Consider the following 26,783-nt stretch of genomic DNA (forward strand, 5'->3'; position numbering starts at 1 on the left):
CCAGTAATTATGTCCTCAGACACATTTTAAATGTGACTATCGTGTATGTCCCGACTTGAAACATGAATTCTCAACAGAAAATGATTGGTGAAATTGATTTTACATGACAAAATTAAACAGTCGCATGTACACCAGAAGCAGTTGATAATTTGTGTATCACTGTCAGTTTTAGGCGATACATAAAAATTAACGAAATGTCTAAATTTGTCTAGAAGGAACACTAATGTCAAGGGGGACACCATAACTTAGAAAAAAACATCTACAAATGAAGGTTAAATAAATACAATAACGATCAGCAAAAGAATAGAATTAATAATAGAATTTGTTTGATATTTTCATTACAATTTTCATTTTCAAACTAGAATTATATAAATGTAGCTACATATACAGAGCTAAGGGCTAGATTTGTTTTGTTATGTTCTTTTTTTTATTAACCTTGTAATCCTGTAGTTAAAGGCACATAATACAACAGATTAAAAACAAAAAACGATCAAAAAGATTTAGTTGTAACCATTGTTTTGTAAGATGATCTAATGTACATGTATTGACATGCAAGTTCCTATCAGTTTGTAGGTTGATTGGGATCAAATGATTGTACAATCTGGTATCTATTGAAAATGGCTTGAAACTAAATATAATTATAAGCATTCACAAACATCTTGCGATTAGTGGTAGGATAAGGAGATGTGGTATGGTTGACATTGATACAACTACTATAAACCAACTAATTTTCGCGGATACTTTATTTCGCGTTTATTCCTTTCTAGTCCACTTCGCGGCGATTTAATTTCGCGACTTTCTAATTTACTTGATGAAGTTAAATAAGGAAAGATCCAAGTTTACATATTCGCGACGATTTATATTGGGTTATTTTTCCACTCGCGAAAGTCGCGAAAATAAGTTGGTTTACAGTATTCAATAATGTCCAAATGACGTGGATTTAAGCAATGATAGGTCAACGTACGGCCTTCATCAATGAGCAAACCCCATACCGTTTAATTAGCTACAAAAGACCTCGTCATGACAAAATGTGGAACAATTCAAACGAAAAAAAACAACGTTCTAATTGATTACAAAGCATTCAACGAAAAACAATATAACAGTGGGCAACCACTGAATTAGATGCTCCTGACTTATGACAGTCGCATACAAAATATGGCTGGGTAAAACATGTCTATGAGCGCTAAACCCTCCCCATAAACGGGTTGGGCTGTTCTATAAGGATCATTTTTTTGTTTTTCAAGCTTTCCGGTGTTTTATATTTTTGGCTTTAAAAATTTGGTCTTTAGTGAGCTGATGAACGCACGGTAATAATTTTATGTTTTATTTTTTATCATGTACTAATATGAATAATCGTAGAACTGGTAAACTACTACCGTTATTATAATAACAGAAATAATTCAGTCGTTGTATGACGCTGCTCTACGATTGCTATATTAACCTCTCGAGTGGGAGAGTCGATTACGTGGATGGACTGAATTGTTCGAGTTATTATCAATGAATGTGTACTGAAAACAGAAACTATAAAGCATACTTTTTCATATATATTGCTGGAAAAAAGAATAGACACAGAAAGCTGACGATTATAGATTGACGAATTTGGTTAAAATAAAGGATTAACAAGTGTCCTGAACTTCAATACAAATTTAATTTTTTTTTTAATAACGAATCCCTTGCTTGATGCAAATACACGTAATTAGGCGTTTTTTCTGATATTTTCATGATTTTTTTTTTTTATTCATTTAGAACTTGTTGAAATGCATCTGAATATCTAAAATTTGCTATATAGATCATGAATACTTTCAGAGATAAGGTATAAATTCCAAACAGAATGTTATCAAGAGCACAAATAAATGAGATTAGAGGGTTTATAATGTAGTATTCGACAAGACTTATTAGGGAAATGGGCGCACAAGTGGGTTTTTAAAGATTATTAAAATAAATATTCAATCATACTTTCCTCATTTTTCTTTGAATTGCCGTTGAAAAGTTTGCTGCATTTCTAAATTAACAAAAAAAATGCAATAAATGTCTTCCCTATTGGCATACAGCTTTTCGGCCCGGTCCGAACAGAAAAAAGACCACGAGCTACACAGGGAAATTTCACTCACATGAATTATAATTTCACCTCAAACGAGCTTATACGTGAAACTCACGTGAAATTAGTTCATGTGAAAATCACATGATTTTTTTCACGTGAAATTGATGTGAATTTTAAAAATTCTGTAAATCAAATAATATCTAGATTTTCAAATTTAATTAAAATCATGAAAAAACACCACTTTTTTATGAGTTTCATGTGTCAATTCACGTGAAATTCGCATGAAAATTTTCACGTGAGTTTCATGTATAAGCTCGTTTGAGGTGAATCTCACGTGAAATTTTTGGCGTGAATTTCACGGGAGATTCACGTGAGAAAATTTGCCTGTGTATAATACAACATATTCACTTCCGGTTGCAATGTTTTACTCCTCACAAAACTTTGGTGCATTTTTTTTATCTTATTTTGTAACTTGAAATAAGTTATTTCAATAAATAAAAAAGTTTAAAATATGTTCTGTTTGCTGTTACGACGAGAAATCACATCAATATTGACAAAATGCATCATTACTGGGAAAAGATAAGATATGATTTTTTGTACCTGCTTAACGACAAGTTTAAGTTAGTTTAATCAAGAATTAGAAACATTAAGTAAAAGCGTTTTGAACTGGCTGTTTCTGTATTGACCCTGATATAGTTCATTGTTCAAAATGACTAGATCAGCTGTATTCACCCTCGACTCTTCAAATGAGTTGTTTCCAACTAAAAACATCGTATTTTTCAAATACTCTTGGTTTGTTTTCTGTTGAGTCAATTAACATCAACTTTTATTATGGGTCTTATTTTTTCGTAAAAAATACTTTGATTTCAAAATAATTCAAACAAGGACTTTTTTTATTATAAAAACATCTATGTAATATTCCAAGATATTTTCTGCACTGCTTTTAAATTTACAGAAATTACAGGGTTAATAATTATTTCAAACATGATATATATACCAAGGATGTACATAACTAAAACCTGTACAGAGAGCAATCTGCAATTGTTGATAGGCAAAAGTATTCAACACATGAAATTAATAATTACAAACCAAAGATTGAAACTTCACCGGTTCTAAAAACCTGCATGGTAACATTTTGTATTTTCGGCCGTCAAAGCCACCATACGAATTGCCCATCCTTATTCCAAAATAAACAAATCATTAAATGAAATTAATTTACCTTATAAATGTGCTCAATTTTCCGATGATAGTTTAAAGTTTCAGATCTATAAATAACCAAGTTTGAGCCAATAAAATTCTAATTCGTAATTGTATAACTAGGCAAGGTCGAACCAGGCTCCTTTCAGATCAAGATTATCCCTTGTACGTTTGTTAATATTTTTTTTACAATAACCAGAGCTTCTATGACATTTTGTGAGAATTTGTGTGAGCTTTGTCCTTGATTATGTAAAATCCTATTTTACTTAGTAATTCACCTGTAGTACCCGAAATTATTTTTTCACGATATTTTGGCACCTTAAAAAGGATGGTCCTGGTTTGCATTTACCAAAGAAAATATATCTTAGTTATTTTGTATGTTTTGGACAAGACGAAGGCTCTGGTTTTCGCAGATGCCTTAGAACAAAGACATGGCCTAAGATGGTCTTAGGATATATGAGGGGTATGAGACCGTATGACACGCTTTTAGGATGCAATATATGGGAGGTTAAAAAAGTGGGGATGTGGAATATAGGGGCTTAAAGTTGGGAAAGTGGGAAGAAGAAAAAATTACAAAAAAAAGAAAAAACGGTATTTGGGAAATGAGCATCCCGTGTCATCCCCTCATATATTTTAGTCTTCCAGTGGCAAACATTTCATGCATACTTAGGACGATAATAAATTAACAATAAATCCGTATATCAGTTTTGCAAAGTGGGTCGACGTAGAAGGTGGGACATTCAGTAATATTTGGTCAAAGAAAAGCCGGGAGTTAAATGTTTACGAAGAGAAAAATGTATTATTTAATGTATAATTTTCTCATAGAATGGCTGCATTGCACTCTCACTGTGTAGTCTATATATTATACATATTGTAAAAGGCGAATGAGAAATAGTACACGAGTGAGGAGAAATGGACAAGAAACTGGTTTTTAAGAAGAAGAATCATTGAAACAGCCAGTACCTTCAATATTCTCTTTTAAGAACTTCACAATGAAGACTCGGTTGGAATTAGAAATTATTTTAGAATAGTCAAAACAACATTCAATCTACTAATTTGTAAAGTTGAACAACTGATTGAACTAAATTCATCCATCATTTTATTTCTCCACAGCAATTTTCTTTTACTCTTACTGGAACTTATCCTACTTGACCCGCCAATTTTGTCATGTGGTTTTGTTTTGTAATAAACTTTACATCATTCTTAAACTACACTATGATTGGCTAAGTCAACGTCCATCCAAGTCTAAAGAAAAATAGGATGTTCGTAAAAGTTTTTGATCAAAGTTTCTTCGACGGTTGTCATTATCAAAAATCCCCCAAAACTTTTACCAAGTGACAACAGGCCTTTACGAGCAGTGAACGCAGTACTGTCTTTTAAACCTTTATAAATCCATCGCAGTCTGCTACTTCAAAAAAGAGGATGTTTTATAGCGTCAGAAAATATAAAAATAAGAAGATGTGATATAATTACCATGTTTCGATACACTTGTAAAGATCATGACGAAGAAAAGTATAAAATGATTGTTCTCTTGTTCTATCCAATTTCTTTCAAACATGTTTTATCATCTCTTTTAAGATTTATTCTTAAATTATATATAAACAAGACCTTGAAATAAGAAATAAATCACTTTAATTAAGACCCTAATGTTCAAATCCGATTATGATTTTAATTATATTATTTCAAATCTGACGTTTCAGTTTATTCTTTGGATTTATATCACAATATAGCTGTTTTATTTTCAATAAATGTTCATTTTAATTTTGTTGTTCTATCAATGTCACAGTTTGAATACTATTTTGAAATAACTCGCAGCTATTTCACATTGTAAAGAAGACGGTTCAAAAGGTATACTGGTTAAAACGGGACACTTGTTTCCGTTGAAAGCTATTATTATAATTAAAGAATCAATTTAAGGCAAAGTATAACAAACACATAATCTATGTGGAAAATAGCGGCAACAGTTCGCTTCGAATGACGAGATCTGACATGATAGCAAAATACCGACGTAATTGATTTAATTGACAAGTCTGTGCACATTGGTGACAATGGATGCTCAAGTTCCTCAAGGTTAGATACTAAGAGAACGAGGGCCATGATCCCCAAATACGTCGGCTCATATTCGCATCACCCCCTGGTTGTCAGGGCAATACAGGAAAGGATCATAACCCCCTTAATCTTGCCAGATTCCGCCAAACATTTTTGAAGGTGACTAATCATTTTATTACAATATAATGAACTAATTAACCTCAAAATAAATGCTGATCGTTATCAAAACAAAATTTAAGTCTAATGCTTTCCTGGCGGACAAACTAATAACGCATATTGATAGTTCCATTTTCACTCTGCTAGTATTTGAATATCCTGGTAAAAATACAAACCACTCACTAAAATTAACAATAACATATAGTCCTCGAAAGTATGATTCAGCAAGCAAATCCATTGGCTTAGTTTGTCCTCTCTGTTTAGTCCAATAACATTATGAATCCGGCTTTTCTCTGTTCAGCCTGGAATATTATAAAACAGCAGCAGACAAAAGACATTGTTGGTAGATTGTAAGGGGAGGTGGGAGGGTTTTTGAAAATTTCACTTATCTATAAGAGTGGCTATTTCAATGTAAGACTGAAGAGTCGCCTGATGTTAATAAGCGGGAAACAAGATACAGGTCCGAATGATGCAATAGTTCTTTTACGGGAAAAATAGAAATTAATCAAATCTCTTTCATTAAATAGGTTTATCTTATAAATGAGATAAACAGTATTATTGAGATCGGTACCATACAGAAATAAGAAGAGTTTAAGCTAGTTTTCCTAATGTGTAGTGTTCTGTTAAATTTATGTTAAGCCGTAAAGGCTATCCGAAAGAAGGAGATGCAATAAGGCGTTTTTGTTTGGCCCCTTAATTTCGAAAACCAAAACGTATTTTAAACATCTCAAATAAGGTCATTCAGATGTTCGGATGACACAAATCTGTCAAGTAAAATCATTGTTATATACTTCATTCATTTATCAGTGTATATTTTTGAATTTTGTCTTATATATATATTCAAACTTTTGCATTTATATATAAAGCAAAACTGCTACGATAGCCAAATAGGCTTCTCTTTGAGATCTTGTCATAAATATTAAATAAGATCCTAGGCCTTCCTGAAAGATATTTTGCTAACATATAATTCAAAGAGGTTATTTTGGACGAAAACAAATATTTAGTAAGACCTTTGCTCATATATTATTTGCAAAAATATTGCAAATATACCAGAACTGCTTTTCGGTCAAATGTGGGAAGAAAATAAAATTACATTAATTCAAAACATGTCGTTTTGTTTTAATTTGGATTTATATCATAATCTGTTTATTTTCTTTGGAAGTTTTGAATAGTTAACTATCCAAAGTTAATTTGTTTATTCAATAATGTTTTAGTCGAATGAAGTAGCGTTTTGAATGGATTAACTATTCGTCAACAGTACAAGTTGTATTTTGAAAGGTCTCAAAGTAGTAGCAGAAAGAAGATCCAACTGTCAATACCTGGTGAGTACTCAGCATGGTTTTTCTCAATTTATGATAGTTTTTATCAATCAATTTACGGACAAAATTTAAATTCATACTAAGACAGCAACAGCAGCACTCAACAACGCAATTATATTCTTTCGAGGTACATTTATTAAAAGAAAGCTACCACAAAGAGAAACGACAAAAAATGATTAAGCATTAATTTATAGACAGCTTTATTTTTTTTTTATTAGACCACGGATTTGCTTGTTTGGGTTTCCAAGATGTAGCAAAACAAATGTCATTTTTATTTTCACAGGACAGTGGCACATCAATTATTCTTGAAAAAATGAAGAACATTTTTGGACTCATTTTTTTGTGTTTGTTAGTGGATATCTATGCAGGTATGAACTTATATCATATAGGACATACAAGTACTAATCTTTGTAAGGAACAGGGCAATTAAAAAAATACTCTGTTCGGTAACTATAAACAACAAAAAAATCTGTTGTGATAATCGCATAAGCAGAACTTGCCTTGAAAACTGTAGGCTGTCATTAATAATAATACTTATACCAGTACCAATGTTATGATATAAAAGAAATGGAAGATTTCAATAAATCGAAGACAAGACTGACAACTTCATGGCAAAAAAACGACCAAAAGACAAACAACAGTCTACAAAATACAACATAGAAAACTAACGACTAGGCAACACGAACCCATCCATTAACGAAAGATTATTTATATATGATAAAGTTTCCATTCCTATAAGCAAAAACTATAATGTACTCAATAAATTTAGTGCGTCCTAAACGTCATTATGGATTTATCTTTATCATGAAAACTCAAAACCCCAAAATTTTAAAGGCAATAATGTATAAAAACCTGAATACGTAAAGAACTATATGACAAAAAAAAATAAGAACATAAATTCATCTAAGGTCAACTTTGCCTGATGGAGTTGGAATCTCAGTTTCGTAATATTTCTAAATTCATCAAGGACAATTCAAGAAAGATATGTTATAAACCATTTCAGTACTCATGTTTTACTATTTTAGGAAATTTATGTTGTTCTTACCCCTGTCAAAACAATGGAGTTTGTCTTACAAAGGGATTCAATGACTACGAGTGTGATTGTACAGGCACAGACTTCTATGGGAAAAATTGTGACACGCGTAAGTTTAAATGGATCAAATACAAAATGTTTAGTGCCAAAACAAATTTGTAAAATCCCGGAGTAATAATTTACGCGAAAAAAACACAGAGAATATCTTGGACGCATTTTCTATATTGTAGTTTCCACAGACAATCAACCTTATGTATTTAAATATCTTATTATGTCTACAGTATATGAGTTACCTATCTTGATAAGGTAAGTTTGTGATTTAAAATTTGACGCCCTTTGAAGAGCAACTAAAGGGACAAATGTTGAAATACACTAACCAAAATTGGTAAAAGTCAACTTTTGCATGAAGGAGTAGTATTTTGGTTTTTGTTTTCACGGGTGCAAAAAAGATATTCTTTCTGTTGAAAAGTCTTTCATTTTTTTTTATTACAGGCACAATATTTTTTAATCGTTTTTTTAATTGTCGTATGTATCAAAAGTTAAATCTTTGAAAAAACTAAAACACATCAGAACATTCGAGCCAATATCGAGATAAAGGTTACTAGACCACGTGCAAAAAGTTTATCCAGTGGCAGCAATCAATATACAACTACACTGTAACTAATTTAGTTTACACGGAAAGTATTTTACAATAAACGCAAGTTGACACAAATATGTATCAATCAATTTCAGCTACACTGTTAAAAAGGGTCAAGTTATGGTTGAAGCCAAAGCCATCTACAGTTCATAATCTGATGATTGATCATCAATGGTTTTGGAACATCGTGAATAATCTCCCATTTTTGAGGAATTTTTTAATGAGGACATTTATAATGCGTAAGTACTGCTTAAAGACTATTGACATATAAACAATTAAAAGAGGGAGAAAATACAAATGGTACAACCAAAAAAAACAACCCGAAATAAATGGATAATGTGTCTATGGGCCACAGATACCCCGCTTGTAAATATGCATGAGTCTACTTCCACAAACAGATACAGGATTCAGTATATTTAGTAATTTTTCCATTCATCAAGGGGCAAAACTCAAGAACGGTAAAAGTGACGCCACCCAATTTCAAACTTGATCTGTGTTTTGTGGTAATAAGCATTGTATATAAGTTTCATAACATTTGGTTGAGGCGAACTAAAGTTAGAGAACGGAAACGAAAAATTCTGCAAGTTTTATGTTTATAAAGGGGCATAACTCATAAAGGGTAAAAGTGACGCCACCCAATTTCGAAATTGATCTGTGTTTTGTGGTAATAAGCATTGTGTATAAGTTTCATAACATTTAGTTTAGGCAAACTAAAGTTAGAGAACTGAAACGAAAAATTCGGCAATTTTTATATTTATAAAGGGGCATAACTCATGAACAGTAAAATTGACGCCAACCAATTTCGAACTTGATCTGATTTTTGGGGACGTACGGAGGGGACGGACGGGACGGACCGACGGGACGGACAAGGGTAACACTTTATGCTCCCTCCGCTACGATGGGGGCATAAACAAAAACAATACCATGGCAAAAAGGGAAAACACTAAATTACAAACATCTGCCTTTAAAAAATTACACAGATAATTTATTCTATAAGATTACAACACGAACCAAAGAGAAATATGCAAGTAAACTCAGGTGCTCTGAAAGGGTAAGCAGTTCCTCTGTAACTAGTGGAACGCCTTGTGTTGCAAATGGCAGGTAACAATTCAGTTGTAAATCCCATTCGTTAATGTCAATAAAAGAAATAAGGACAAGATTGAAGTTGCGACAAGTGGAACATATCCGTGGTTATCTGTGACCATGTGTTGTTCTTTTTTGTTTCTCTTTGTTTGCAGCCTATTTATTCACTGGTAGAGTCGGCTGTTGGTGGTTGGTAAGTTCTGTTAATGGTGTATTGTCCAATACTTTGCTGTTTCCTGTTAATGTATTATATATTCACAACAAATATCTTTAAAAACGTCTTTTGAGTTACCAAAAAGTCACATTAAAAAAGAAAAAAATTGCAAATGGTTTTTTTTTAAACCAAGTAGATGAACAAATTATTGTTTTATCATTTTGTACAATGAATAAACTTGTTTAATATCAAAATTAACGGAAAACTGCTTCTTACAAAAGATGTTATGTATATGATCGGTGGAAAGCCTTCTTAAAATTAGAACTTTAAGATTAAAGATTATGTGGTCTCTTCCATTGATAGTGTAAGGATAAAACTGTATGAAATAAATATCGTAATCAAACTAGCACAAACATTAAATTTCTGCATGTTTCTTTATTTTTAGTTAGATCAAATCTTATCGACATTCCACCTCCATATGACAACGATCATTCATATATAACACTTGGTGCATATTTCAATAATTCCTTCTACACAAGAGTTCTCCCGCCCGTTCCCGAGGAATGTCCGACTCCAATGGGTGTAGCAGGAAGGAAAGAGTTACCAGACGTAAATGCTCTGGTTAAAACGTTGTTTGTGCGGGAAAAATTTAAACAAGATCCAATCGGAACAAGTGTTTTGTTCAGCTTTATGGCTCAACACTTTTCACATATGTTCCTGAAAACTGATTTCAAGCGTGGTCCACAATATCAGTGGGGAGGACATGGAGTAAGTAGTACTATGTTGGGTTTCTTATTCAACTTTGACCTTTATTTAAAACAAAACACACACACGAAAAAAAAACAAGTAGAAATCACAGTAAAATGTGTCTATATTATATATATACAGAACCCCTCTGATGAAAAAACAAAAAATATGCTACCGCAAATTTGCAGATCTAACATTGTTGGGCTAAAATTGAGACGAAGTATATATATATTATATATCTATGTAAATACGCACCTCCGTTGTACATAAATATTAAATTTGCGTGAACTTTGAAATTTTAGAATTATAATAAGAGTGTGGTTCGGTTTTTAATTTGTATTACGTTCAAGATTGCTTTAGTAAAATCCGAATAGATTGAAACAGATAATTTTACATCATACTGATGAATGATATTTGTTATCCAAAATATTTATTCATACTTGTAGTTACTGTTTTCTTTTTTAATATTGGTGTTGTTTTGTACACTTTTAGCCGTATAAATATATAATTTATTTATTGTGTACTTTTAGATCGGTACTTTGAATTTTTTGTCTTTTTGTTATTATTCTGTGAGTGGTCAAGCCCTTTCCAACTGTCCACTGTAGTAGTTTAAATCAGGTCGTATGTTTTATCTTTAGAATTATTTCATTTTGTCAACCCGGATCCATTTATAGCTTACTATACGGTATTGGGTTTGCTCATTGTCGAAGTCCGCACGATGACATGCATTGTTCACATCTTTTGTTTTGGTTTATGGATATCATATAACATTTGTTTGATTTACCACACTTATTTGCGAAAATATATAGGAAAATGAGGTCAAGATCAGACAAACATGTACACCCTAGAACCATTATATACTCCGAATCTAGTTCACCTTTTACTTATTATAGTATCTGAGGAACTGACCCTAATCAATACAATTTAACGTATACAAATGAATTATGAAAATAAGGGCAAGGTTAGATCAATCTTACCAAGTCTTGTTTCTTACATAATTTGAGAAACTCCTAATCACGAAAATTAAACTTTGATTTTAAAACATAAAAAAGGTCAAGGTCAAACATGTAGAGATAATTCTATAATTTTTACATCGGATGTGACCTTGAGAGGTCATACCGGTGTTATGTTGCCGCAGAAATTTCCTTGCGCTTTTGACTGATAACCGAACGTATTTCGTATAAATACGCGGATATTATCGAGTACAAAATAATATACAAATACTGTCTTTTGATGAGGTAAATATGTGGTTTTATTCACTGAGGCCAACGGCCGAAGTGAACATCAGCTTTTCAAAAGTCAATTAAACCACATTTTTACCGAAACAAAAGACAGTAATTGTTTTATCCATATTCCGAGAGAGTACCGAGAGAAATGTATGCAATGACAATTATTTACCAAAACCAATTGTTCATCAAACGATTTTAACATCATCATACACGTAAAAGCACGCGACGTTTGCACGGTGAATATACTTATTTATTCAAAATCCCAATCGTTTAGAAAAACCTGCCAAAGTTCTATCAATATGGAATAACATTCCTTATCGCTTGTTATAAATTCATTTCTTCAATGAGTACTCATGAAAATTTTGTTAAGAACATAGATAAATGATATGAAAATGTTTTGTCGTGAGAAATATATATATCAGTAACAAATCATGAATGACGAAAATTTGTGTTGACGCATGCGGAAGAATATCTCGAGAGATGATCTGCTATATATATATAGATATAAGAATATGTGGTATGAGTGCCAATGAGACAACTCTCCAGCCAATTCACAATTTATAAAAGTAAACCATTATAGGTCAAAGTACGGATTCAACACGGAGCCTTGGTTCACACCGCACAGGCAAGCTATAAAGGGCCCCAAAAATTACTAGTGTAAAACCATTCAAATGGGAAAACCAACAGTCTATTCTATATAAAAAACGAGAAACGAGAAACACTTATGAACCACATCAACAAACGACAACTACTGAACATCAGATTCCTGACTTAGGACAGGTGCAAACAAAAGCAGCGGGTTTAAACGTTTTAATGGTACCAAACCTTATATAACTGTTATACAGATATTAATATAATATATAACAACAAACCAGATTCTACTGATAACAAATGATTATATCTCTACAATATAATAATTATTACGGTGAGGTTAAATTCCCTGTCATTTATTCATCATCCACACAGGAACTTGTCTCGGAAAAAAATATATCTATGTACCTTGACATAACTTTCAGGTATAGAGATATTATTTTTTTTTTCTCAGACCATCCACCAGAACTTATGGTCGTCCGATGTTCAGTTCTTCAGTACTTATAACTGAACATATCACGCGATAAAACTTACATGTAATAGGTTTTTAACCAGTCTCTGAATAATGAAAATAGACCAATGACAACTAACAAAAGACAGATGAAAACTTCAGACCATAAGGTAATGGGTTATCCAACTATTCCACCGCTTAATCCGTCGCCGCCGTTACTGCTGGATTGGCATGACGCAGCAAAGACAAACATTACTTATATTTATCTCTTATTCATTAGCATATAGGGACAGTTTTCTTTCTTTTTTTGTAATGATAATATATACAACAGTTACCGGTTCGATTTTTTATCCTTATTAAGTATCATATGCTATTGTTAATATGGCTGACCAGATGAAATCGGTACTCATTTAATATTTTTACTGTTGCTATCTTTTACAGATAGACATGACAAATATATATGGAAAGAATAAACATGATGAAAATCTTCTGAGATCCTTTAAAGATGGCAAATTGAAACTTCAGGTTAGTATTTATTCAGACATCCATTACCCCCACCCCTGCAAAAAGGCAACCCAAAACTAACCCACAAACAAAAACAAAGACTTGAAATATTTCAGTTTGCACAACAAATGTTTTGGAATCAAGAATCGTCCAAATAGCATGATTTTTCTCCGCTTAATGTCAAGTTTAGAAATAACTTTTGAAAACCTATAATTTGAAATACCATTTCAGTTGTTTTTTTATATATTATCAACAATAGTTACAATTTGGGATATTTGTATCATGCTAAGGACTTTGTGGGACAATCTAGAAATTGGTGTATGGAAATACCTTTTGTTAGATTTTGTGTGTTCACTATTTATTCCATTTTTTTTATTTGAATATCTTGATTAAATATTATCAGATACGCTCAGAGACTAAAATTGACATAGCTTAAGTGGAAGAAAATAACAAGTGGAGATATATCTTCTTCAATTTTTAAGAAACAGTGGCTACCTATACTTCAAAATACTTCTTGCCTTTTGGTAAATCTCACTTGGGTACATTCCATACCTGCGATTATAAATATATAACAAAATTCTTAGCGAACTATGTCAACATGTTATGATTGTTAGTCAGTATTTCTTATGTACTAGTACTTTATGAAGTAATCTTTTCCTAGAGTATAAATGATGAAGATTGGCCGGTTCTAACCAAAGATGCTAATGTTGAAATGCATTACGTGGCACCTGTTCCCGCGGAAAGAAAATTCGGTCTTGGTCATTCGTTCTTTGGTAACTTGCCTGGACTGTTTATGCTCTCTACGATCTGGATGAGAGAACACAACCGAGTATGTGATGTGATGAAGAAAGTACATCCAGAATGGGATGATGAACGTATCTTTCAAACAGGAAAACTTATACTATTAGGCAAGTTATACAGAATTTTCAGATATGTGATTTTCATCTAAAAGAAGATAAAGATTACTGATATTTATTTTTTTTTGTAATTTTGCTACCTATAATTTAAGAAAATTTTGCCGAAAATACTTATTGATTTAATTTTTTTCAATTTGTTCTTCTCCTCAATATGCTTGAAATATTTGCCACTGGACGTAGAGCAAACAACAACTAATCATTTTGAAAAAAAGGTTTAACAAATAAATAATATTAATGCAATGGACTCATTTGAAAGGCATTTAGAATTCCAGAAAATAAATACTGATTTCATGTGTCCAAAACTAAAAACGATGAGAGTCGTTTCTTTTTTGTCATGAGATCGAATCGTTCTTGCAAGTCAGATAATCTAGTTCTTTGACTTAAACCGTTTACCTGCCAAACTGTGGGAGTGGTCCTAGATTGCTCCGACGTCCAATGGTCTTAGTTTCATGGACTTGCTATGGCTTTTATAGATCGGCTGAGCTTACAGTTGCTATTTTCAGTGTTATTCGGAAAATCGCTAAAAATTAAGCAGCTTTATTGCACAAATAATGTCAAAATATTGTTTTTCTTTGTATTCTAAGGTATATTTACAGAAGTTTTAATTTTTTTTATGACATTATAATAAAAACAAATCTTTTTTAATATACGTAAATGAAAGATGATGAAATGATGCTAACATCATTGTCTTTACAGGAAAAAAAAAAACTTAAAAAAGGTATCCAGACGAAACTAAAGGGACATACTGTTCAAATTGCGTACAATTTTGTATTACACGTTATTTTGCTGTGCTCAATTAGTTTTCAATGTCTAAGTAACTTTAGTTTGTGTGATAAAAATTTGTCATCTACTACGACCTCTTTTAAGACGCGGTCGAGAAAAATGGTGGCTGTAAAATTGTTTAAGCTTCGTCTGTTTATCAGAACAAGGCTATTTATGATGTTTGTTGACAAATGCAAATCTCTAAAAGCACGAGTAAGTATATAAGCGCCACATAGATACCAGGATTAAAATTGTGTACACAAGACGCGCGTTCCGTCCTCAAACGACTCATCAGTGACGCTGGAATAAAAAAGTATTAAAAAATATAATGTTTTTAATGGTGGAATTTGTAAACGAACGGCCTGTTTGGTTTATAATTTTATTTCGTCAATTTTTTTTCAGGACAGACGATTAAAATTGTGATAGAAGAGTATGTACAACATCTAAGTAATTATAATTTTCAACTTATGTTTAAACCGGACTTGCTGTTTGGTGAAAATTTTCAGTATCAAGCACGAGCTTCAGTGGAATTCAATCATTTATACTTCTGGCATCCTTTGATGCCAGATGAATTCAAAATTGGAGATACTAATTACACCATGAGGGATATCTTGGTCAATCCAGGACTTGTTATAAAACACGGAATGGCAACATTTGTAGACTCTCTATCCAAACAAACCGCTGGTGCGGTAAGTAATATTGAAAAATGAAAGGTTGAACTTTGACTTAATTTGCAGACTTCCAGGTTAAATTCGATTTGCGAGTGAAACTTCGAGTAAAAGTTCCCGTAAATTGGTTATCCGAAATGACGCATGGCTACAGTATGCAAAAGAAATTTAGTCATACTATTTAATAATTTCATCTTTACGTTAAAAAGTTGATGTAGGTATACGTAAATGAGACAGATAATCAATAACACAAACAACCAAAAGACATCTAGTGGTCAATATACGGTATTGAATAATAGAACGGTGGCTATAGTCAATATTTTGAAGGAAAAAAAATAGAGAATAAATTGAAAAGAGACTATCAAAGATCGGTTATTAAAACCGAATTCCAAAAACAAAACAACATATCAAGATAATTTATGACAAAAGACATCTACTAACGAAGTGTCGTTAGTCATATCCTACTTTTATTTTTCTACTATTTTACTTTATATTATTGTAAATATTGTGATTATCTGTTGTAAATTTTACTTGTATTTGATATTGAAAGATTCTTAGAAGTAACAGACTGTCTACGTTGCTGTTATCTAGAAAGGCGCTTCGAAACAAATCCTCATTTTGCAGTTACACATTCATGTACAAACGTTTTAAGTCAACGCGTTATTTTAATTAAAGGATAGATATTCCATGTCTGGAATATGACGGTCGTTTTCTAGCTGTTTTGTTCTCTTAGAATGAAAATGACAGTAACTGTTTATAAATTGTCTGCGTCCAAAAAGCTTTTCTGGATCAACCATCATCGGGAACGCTAACAGCCAAAAATTGGAAAGCCAAGGATGTATAAGTACCAAAACACGCGAAAAGCTATTTGACCAAAAGTGACCTAAATATAAAAGCTAATCCATCCAAAATCAACTTTGCCTGAGGGAGTTCTTTATAATTTCTTAATATATAAATGAACAATTTAAGCAAGGTATGTTATAAATCATATCAGTACTGACTTCTGAGCTTATCATACCCTCGGAGACGAAAAGTCCAATAGCAGCGGTATCTACCAAGTGCTATAATAAATGAAAGAAAAACAACTTGATCAATTTTACGTCCGAAGCGCTTTTCTGGATTTACCACTCAAAGCCAAATATTTGAAAACCAACGATATATAAGATAAATCATGTCAGTATCAAAGCACTGACTACTGAGCTGATGATAGGACTAATAATCGACCAGCTGCGATTTCTATCCAGTTCTATAAAACTTAAAATAATATTTTATAAATGTTAAGCGTTTGAAGCGCTTTTCTGCATTAACCTTCACCAGGAACGCTTACAGCCAAATATTTGAAAGGCCAATAAGGTATAAGTATTGAAACACGTGAAGAGCTATACGACCAAATAAGACATACATTGTATATATACATAATAGTCAAATCCAACTAAGGTTTACTTTGCCTGATGGAGTTGGAACCTTAGTTTCTTGATAATTTCTTAATTTATCAACGGACAATTCAAGACAGATCTGTTATAAATCATATCAGTACCGAAGCATTAATTGTTCCTTTATTATTCAGTCTTTTATGTACTTTTGGGAATCTGCGAGGTACATTAAGAATCCGTACCACAATATACCATGATATTCGAAAGAAAACCAATAGTCAATAGTAGAAGTCATGATTTCGATAAAATTCGAATAAGTTGATGAAAACATAGTCAATATATTTTCTTTATGTTTATGCTTATATCAAACACCAAATATTTTAACGAGGATACCTAGCTGGGTCGGGGGCCAAGGAAAGATTTATCAATCACAAGTATTTTCTTGTCTTTTTACTTCCATTTCCGAAAGGATGGTCCCAATTCATCTATTTGATTCTGAAAACTGAAAAAATAATGATATTTCTGTGGATTTTCCTAATGGTTCACCGAGCCGCTTTTAGATCTTCTCACATCTGACTTAACAGCAAGTTACTTCTGAAGTGTTGTGACAGTGTTTTCTCCACTAGTGGGCAAATAAAAGGTGGATTCTTTAAGATTTAAACAGTTATATTCTGACAAAGCGTCAGGACGTTCAAGCTCAATTAAATGAATTTATTTTGATGATAACTCTCGAAAGATTTGAACTTAGAGTATTCAGAAGGTATTTTAGCTATTTGCAAGATATCTACTTGACAAGCAGTAAAGGTTTATATATAAAAAAAAAAAACAAACACCTTCAACTTTGAATCAGTACTACATGTTGTAAAACGTTGCAGCTCTTATACACTTCAATCCCTGATGAAAAATAGAGAAATAAAAACATCTTTTTTAAAAATTATTTTGCTTCAAAATGATTTGAGAGAGATGTACTGGTTTTTGAAAGACAGAAAAAAAACAAATACGAGACGTAAGAATGCTGACAGATATCAATAGCTGATTGGTCAAATGGCTTTCCCATGGGAACAAATTGTTCGCTGCGTCTTGCGAATTTTTTTTTTTTTTGCTAGTAAGAATTTACATTTGGTTAGCTGCTATATGTTTTATGTTAACCATTATATGAATAACACATAGCCGATAGGGTGATAGAGCAGATTGTTACCCCGAGAAAACATTGTCAACCGCGGCGATGCCAAGGTTGACAATGTTTTTTCGAGGGGTACCAATCTGCTCTATCACCCTCTCAGCTATGTGTAATCTAATTTATTATACTGAATGTCCTATCATTATTGTCTTTTACAGATGAATTTTATTCAAAAGTATTTTCTATGACGTCACGTACATAACAACAATATTGGTTTTAGAAAAATCAACAGAAGTGAAGCAAGATGTTTTATTTTTTTATTTTGACAGTCAAATAATAGAATCTGAGCCAAAACGTAGAACTTAAGCATTGTCTTTAATAACTTGATGTAAATTCAATTCATTGTCCTTTAAATTATCGATTTTTGATTGGTCTGTACGAGAGGGTGATATTCAAAAAAGTTGTCACCCGCTCAGCCATGTGATAGAGTAAATTAACACCCTCGTATCAGCCAATCAAAACATGGCATTTTAACGTGAAGTATAATAACATAAATTGATAAATCTTTGACAAATGACGGTGTCAAAAATGACCGTAGACATAATTCATACTCTACTTCTCGTATTAACGTATTTGACTCATTACCTGTTTTGGTGTAAGTTCGACGTTCGTATTGTCATAATCTTTGGTTCGATATCTTTTTGTGCGCATTGTTCTTTCTCGACCGTACACCTGTCTCTTTATTTGAAACCTCTCTTTCATATATTGTCCTTTTGATTCCCATTGTTAACGGATTGGTGTGATATCGTCTGCCTTTTATTTAAGATATTCCTAATATGATCATCAAAAGCAGTATGGTGAGAAACCTACTTAAAGTTTCTGATAAATGTTGAGAGCAGAATTGTTATATTGCATTTTGTCAGTTGCTGTTAACATCAAATCTATTTTAAATTTTATGTAAGGTTTCACTAATTCACAATTTTTTGCTACGTTTCTTTGAGTTTGAATTGACCATATTTTGCAGTTTACAGTAAAGAATCATGGAGCAATAACACTTCCTGTTGTACAGAAACTGATTCAAAATGGCCGAACATTACGTCTGCAGTCTTACAATAATTACAGGAAACGTTTTAATCTAAAACCGTTCAAATCATTTGAAGAACTAACAGGTAAATTTATTTGTCTATTTCAACTATTCAACGTTCTCCGCTTGACAATTCTTGAAATTTAGATTTCCAATGGAAAGGCAAATTCAGAGGTTTCAAAATACCGTATTAGATCAAAATGCTGATGTCTCAATTTGAAAAGATTTTCCATTGGATAATTTGTATAAAAAATAAATATTACGTGAATATTGTAACAATGCTGCTCAGGGCCTATTATTTGTACGTAATTCTGGTAAAAATAATACATTTTTGTAATTAAAAAAAAAATGAATACTGACCGACTCGATCATTTGAAATGATCAGGACACGAGATCTGATAGAACAACTAGCATAACATGAAGCCTAAGATGTCCCCCTAAAAAAAAAAAAACACAACGGTGACCTATAGTTGTTAATTTCTGTGTCATTTGGTCTCTTGTGGAGAGTTGTCTCATTGGCAATCATACCACATCTTCTTTTTTATACAAATAAAAAATGAACATTAGTCAATGCTTTAGTCTTATCTAAGTGCCACCAGAACAGTCTATTTAGGAATAAAGAATAGCATACGAATTCGCCTTAATTTGGAATATTCGAAGATTTGAATAATAAATATTTATTTACGGTACAAATCCTTGGATATAAGAATTGATAAAATTGTCGATTATGCCGAGCTTGTCATTTCGGTAATCTCTAAAAGACATTCGCTCGAGTTCAAAACCTACCCATGCATGCCTCACCTGCAGTCAGTAGAGATGTCTTTGTCAAAGTTAAGACTGAAGGAAGAGAGGTGGATACATGTTATTTTACCAGAAAATTCGTACGTATCATACGTTGTCTTGAATAAAATGGTTAGGCAAAATCTACGCGTAATTTCATTTCTTATGTATAAGGAAGATATCGAATATATTTGTCTAAATTATACAAACTTTTACACGCACTTTAAGGTGGCTCGGCCCTTTAACAGTGCGCATATTTTAACGCATGTTTCTAACGACGAGCGCCTTGGAAACGGTCGCTTTGAGGGGTTTTCTCAAAAATAGTTGTGACGACATTGGAACGCGGGCGTGTATGAAAGCACCCTTTCCCGATGTCAACAAACCATGCAAAACGTTCTACAAAACATGAAATACGTACGGTCAGAACTACAGAGTGGTTTGTTCATTTTTCACATAAAAAGGACAGAACTATACATGATATATTAAAGCATAACTTTTCATAATGTTCGGGGTACACAATTGATATTGTATCATTGATGAGTTACACAAGGGTACACAATAGATATTGTATCTTTGATGAGTTACACAAGGGAACACAATATATATATTGTATCTTTGATGAGTTACACAAGGGAACACAATATATATTGTATCTTTGATGAGTTACACAAGGGTACACAATAGATATTGTATCTTTGATGAGTTACACAAGGGTAAACAATATATATATTGCATCTTTGATGAGTTACACAAGGGTAAACAATATATATATTGCATCTTTGATGAGATACACGAGGGTACACAATATATATTGTATCTTTGATGAGTTACTCAAGGGAACACAATATATATTGCATCTTTGATGAGATACACGAGGGTACACAATATATATTGTATCTTTGATGAGTTACACAAGGGAACACAATATATGTATTGTATCTTTGATGAGTTACACAAGGGAACACAATATATGTATTGTATCTTTGATGAGTTACACAAGGGAACACAATATATATTGTATCTTTGATGAGTTACACAAGGGAACACAATATATATATTGTATCTTTGATGAGTTACACAAGGGAACACAATATATATTGTATCTTTGATGAGTTACACAAGGGTACACAATAGATATTGTATCTTTGATGAGTTACACAAGGGTAAACAATATATATATTGCATCTTTGATGAGTTACACAAGGGTAAACAATATATATATTGCATCTTCGATGAGATACACAAGGATACACAATATATATTGTATCTTTGTAGAGTTACACAAGGGTACACAATAGATATTGTATCTTTGATGAGTTACACAAGGGAACACAATATATATATTGTATCTTTGATGAGTTACACAAGGGAACACAATATATATTGTATCTTTGATGAATTACACAAGGGTACACAATAGATATTGTATCTTTGATGAGTTACACAAGGGTAAACAATATATATATTGCATCTTTGATGAGTTACACAAGGGTAAACAATATATATATTGCATCTTTGATGAGATACACGAGGGTACACAATATATATTGTATCTTTGATGAGTTACACAAGGGAACACAATATATATTGCATCTTTGATGAGATACACGAGGGTACACAATATATATTGTATCTTTGATGAGTTACACAAGGGAACACAATATATGTATTGTATCTTTGATGAGTTACACAAGGGAACAATATATATTGTATCTTTGATGAGTTACACAAGGGAACACAATATATATATTGTATCTTTGATGAGATACACAAGGGAACACAATATATATTGTATCTTTGATGAGTTACACAAGGGTACACAATAGATATTGTATCTTTGATGAGTTACACAAGGGAACACAATATATATATTGTATCTTTGATGAGTTACACAAGGGAACACAATATATATATTGTATCTTTGATGAGATACACAAGGGAACACAATATATATTGTATCTTTGATGAGTTACACAAGGGTACACAATAGATATTGTATCTTTGATGAGTTACACAAGGGTAAACAATATATATATTGCATCTTTGATGAGTTACACAAGGGTAAACAATATATATATTGCATCTTTGATGAGATACACGAGGGTACACAATATATATTTTATCTTTGATGAGTTACACAAGGGAACACAATATATATTGCATCTTTGATGAGATACACGAGGGTACACAATATATATTGTATCTTTGATGAGTTACACAAGGGAACACAATATATGTATTGTATCTTTGATGAGTTACACAAGGGAACACAATATATGTATTGTATCTTTGATGAGTTACACAAGGGAACACAATATATATTGTATCTTTGATGAGTTACACAAGGGAACACAATATATATATTGTATCTTTGATGAGTTACACAAGGGAACACAATATATATTGTATCTTTGATGAGTTACACAAGGGTACACAATAGATATTGTATCTTTGATGAGTTACACAAGGGTAAACAATATATATATTGCATCTTTGATGAGTTACACAAGGGTAAACAATATATATATTGCATCTTTGATGAGATACACAAGGATACACAATATATATTGTATCTTTGATGAGTTACACAAGGGTACACAATAGATATTGTATCTTTGTAGAGTTACACAAGGGTAAACAATATATATATTGCATCTTTGATGAGATACACAAGGATACACAATATATATTGTATCTTTGATGAGTTACACAAGGGTACACAATAGATATTGTATCTTTGTAGAGTTACACAAGGGTAAACAATATATATATTGCATCTTTGATGAGATACACAAGGATGCACAATATATATTGTATCTTTGATGAGTTACACAAGGGTACACAATATATATATTGTATCTTTGATGAGTTACACGAGGGTACACAATATATATTGTATCTTTGATGAGTTACACAAGGGAACACAATATATATAGATCTTTGATGAGTTACACAAGGGTACACAATAGATATTGTATCTTTGATGAGTTACACAAGGGAACACAATATATATATTGTATCTTTGATGAGTTACACAAGGGAACACAATATATATTGTATCTTTGATGAGTTACACAAGGGTACACAATAGATATTGTATCTTTGATGAGTTACACAAGGGTAAACAATATATATATTGCATCTTTGATGAGTTACACAAGGGTAAACAATATATTTATTGCATCTTTGATGAGATACACGAGGGTACACAATATATATTGTATCTTTGATGAGTTACACAAGGGAACACAATATATATTGCATCTTTGATGAGATACACGAGGGTACACAATATATATTGTATCTTTGATGAGTTACACAAGGGAACACAATATATGTATTGTATCTTTGATGAGTTACACAAGGGAACACAATATATATTGCATCTTTGATGAGATACACAAGGGAACACAATATATATATTGTATCTTTGATGAGTTACACAAGGGAACACAATATATATTGTATCTTTGATGAGTTACACAAGGGAACACAATATATATATTGTATCTTTGATGAGTTACACAAGGGAACACAATATATATTGTATCTTTGATGAGTTACACAAGGGTACAAAATAGATATTGTATCTTTGATGAGTTACACAAGGGTAAACAATATATATATTGCATCTTTGATGAGTTACACAAGGGTAAACAATATATATATTGCATCTTTGATGAGATACACAAGGATACACAATATATATTGTATCTTTGTAGAGTTACACAAGGGTACACAATAGATAGTGTATCTTTGTAGAGTTACACAAGGGTAAACAATATATATATTGCATCTTTGATGAGATACACAAGGATACACAATATATATTGTATCTTTGATGAGTTACACAAGGGTACACAATAGATATTGTATCTTTGTAGAGTTACACAAGGGTAAACAATATATATATTGCATCTTTGATGAGATACACAAGGATGCACAATATATATTGTATCTTTGATGAGTTACACAAGGGTACACAATATATATATTGTATCTTTGATGAGTTACACGAGGGTACACAATATATATTGTATCTTTGATGAGTTACACAAGGGAACACAATATATATAGATCTTTGATGAGTTACACAAGGGTACACAATAGATATTGTATCTTTGATGAGTTACACAAGGGAACACAATATATATTGTATCTTTGATGAGTTACACAAGGGAACACAATAGATATTGTATCTTTGATGAGTTACACAAGGGTACACAATATATATTGTATCTTTGATGAGTTACACAAGGGTACACAATAGATATTGTATCTTTGATGAGTTACACAAGGGAACACAATATATATTGTATCTTTGTAGCGTTACACAAGGGTAAACAATATATATATTGCATCTTTGATGAGATACACAAGGATACACAATATATATTGTATCTTTGATGAGTTACACGAGGGTACACAATATATATTGTATCTTTGATGAGTTACACAAGGGAACACAATATATATTGTATCTTTGTAGCGTTACACAAGGGTAAACAATATATATATTGCATCTTTGATGAGTTACACAAGGGTACACAATAGATATTGTATCTTTGATGAGTTACACAAGGGTAAACAATATATATATTGCATCTTTGATGAGATACACAAGGATACACAATATATATTGTATCTTTGTAGAGTTACACAAGGGTACACAATAGATATTGTATCTTTGTAGAGTTACACAAGGGTAAACAATATATATATTGCATCTTTGATGAGTTACACAAGGATACACAATATATATTGTATCTTTGATGAGTTACACGAGGGTACACAATATATATATTGCATCTTTGATGAGATACACAAGGATACACAATATATATTGTATCTTTGTAGCGTTACACAAGGGTAAACAATATATATATTGCATCTTTGATGAGATACACAAGGATACACAATATATATTGTATCTTTGATGAGTTACACGAGGGTACACAATATATATTGTATCTTTGATGAGTTACACAAGGGAACACAATATATGTATTGTATCTTTGATGAGTTACACAAGGGAACACAATATATATTGTATCTTTGATGAGTTACACAAGGGAACACAATATATATTGTATCTTTGATGAGTTACACAAGGGAACACAATAGATATTGTATCTTTGATGAGTTTTTACATCTATATTTGTAGGTAATAAGAAGTTAGCAAAGATCTTAGAAAACCTATATGAAGATATTGATACTGTCGAGTTTTACGTCGGTCTCATTACTGAGAAACGACGACCACGGGGAATGTTTAGTGAGGGTTTATTAGAGATTGGTGCTCCAATGTCAATCAAAGGAGTAATGTCCAACCCGATATGCAGTCCTAAATATTGGAAACCGTCCACATTTGGAGGTGATGTTGGATTTGAAATAGTTAACACAGCAACATTAAGAAAACTTTTTTGTCAGAATATGAAAGGCGATTGTCCGGAAGTGTCATTTAAAGTTCCTGGTTTTGTAGAGCAGAAACGGACGGATGGTGATTGTGCAGAACACGAGGAACTATAAAGCTGTGATTTATTAATATCATGTTTCTCTATTTTCGTCTTTTCAGATTAAGTGAGATATCTATCAAATGTACTTGATGTTCCCTTTCAATTTTCAAAATGTTATTAAGCATTTTGCAGTTGGTTTAGGGCGGGGTATTAAACAATCCATGTACCCTGTGTTGCTCATTAGGCCTAGTTGACGAAGTCTATACATAATAATAATGGAGTAGTAATTTTATTGCTATTTATTTTCATTTTGACGGTTGCTTGCAAGTCTTCAACGGTCAAATGACAAGTTCAGATTGAATAGTTAATGAAAGTCTAACCACATACAACACACATTCAAAACATGATACACAGGAATCATAATATAAAACAAGTAAGATATGTATGTGCTTGGACTATATTAGTCCCTGGTATGTGTCATTCTAAAAAGAGTCCATAAGCTAGAGAGACTATAAAACATTCTATAATCATATAAAACTTGTAAAAAAGCAATTAATGATATAAAACACTGTTTCTTCTTGTTTAAATGTTATGGTATGTTTTGGCAATATTACTTATATTGATGTAATTAAATAGTTATGTAACTGTGTTTTCTGTCATACAAATTAATAAGTTACATGTATCATTAAAATGAAATATATTAAATGAACATTGCATGTCTTATCAACACTTACAGCAACACACAGACAGTCCCCATCAGGTTTGTTTTAATTGTCCGAATTGATTATAACGGAGAGTTTTAATATCACTATTTTTCTTCCTAGAAGGTTTATTTCAAATGTGGTTATAGTATGTCATTAAAATAATTATAAATTTGATCATCATATTTTCCTTCAAATGTACTGACTATTTAAATATTATCATATCTAGTCCAGATTATAAATTAAGACAAAGTATTATACTTATTTTTTCTCAAAGAGAAAAATCCCACTCCTTCTTATCAATCCCTACGACTTAAAACTTAAATCATCATTCACCGAGAGAATCATCCAACCCCTCCAAATCGATAATGTTTATCTCAAAAACCGTTGCAACTTCCACAATTGATCAAGTTTTAAGGTACCGCTGGTTTATGCATTTGGCAGTGTCTCGGGTTTAGACATGAGACGTCTATCAATCCGCTGTTGTATAATGCAATGTCACGAAACTACCGGGTTTTAAAATGAGTAACGTGACGGATGTCCCTAGATGAGCAGGAACTTCTTACACTTTCGAAGTACCCGATATAAAAACAACCCTCCCTAGAGACCAACTGACGTAGAAGTTTATTTCTGGTATGTTTGGTTTGTATTGCTTATGAATCTTTGTTTTTTCTGTGAAGTATTTTGGGTACTTTTCTTCTTTTTTTTTTGGTGTAGGATTTCAATTGCCTACT

At 32.0% G+C, this 26,783-nt stretch overlaps 1 protein-coding gene across 1 annotated transcript; it reads left to right on the forward strand.

Moving 5' to 3' along the window:
• The first annotated feature begins 5,286 nt into the window (after positions 1–5,286).
• Positions 5,287–26,155, forward strand: LOC127727667 (prostaglandin G/H synthase 2-like). The gene is made up of 9 exons (XM_052234784.1): positions 5,287–5,308; positions 7,788–7,904; positions 8,528–8,671; positions 10,115–10,437; positions 13,129–13,212; positions 13,853–14,102; positions 15,273–15,559; positions 19,056–19,200; positions 25,060–26,155. The coding sequence occupies exons 1-9, from the start codon at positions 5,287–5,289 to the stop codon at positions 25,419–25,421; spliced, it is 1,734 nt and encodes a 577-aa protein (XP_052090744.1). The 3' UTR covers positions 25,422–26,155.
• The last annotated feature ends 628 nt before the right edge of the window (positions 26,156–26,783 follow it).

This window comes from Mytilus californianus, unplaced genomic scaffold, assembly GCF_021869535.1.
Source record: "Mytilus californianus isolate M0D057914Y unplaced genomic scaffold, xbMytCali1.0.p SCAF_2, whole genome shotgun sequence".
Classification (NCBI taxonomy): domain Eukaryota; kingdom Metazoa; phylum Mollusca; class Bivalvia; order Mytilida; family Mytilidae; genus Mytilus; species Mytilus californianus.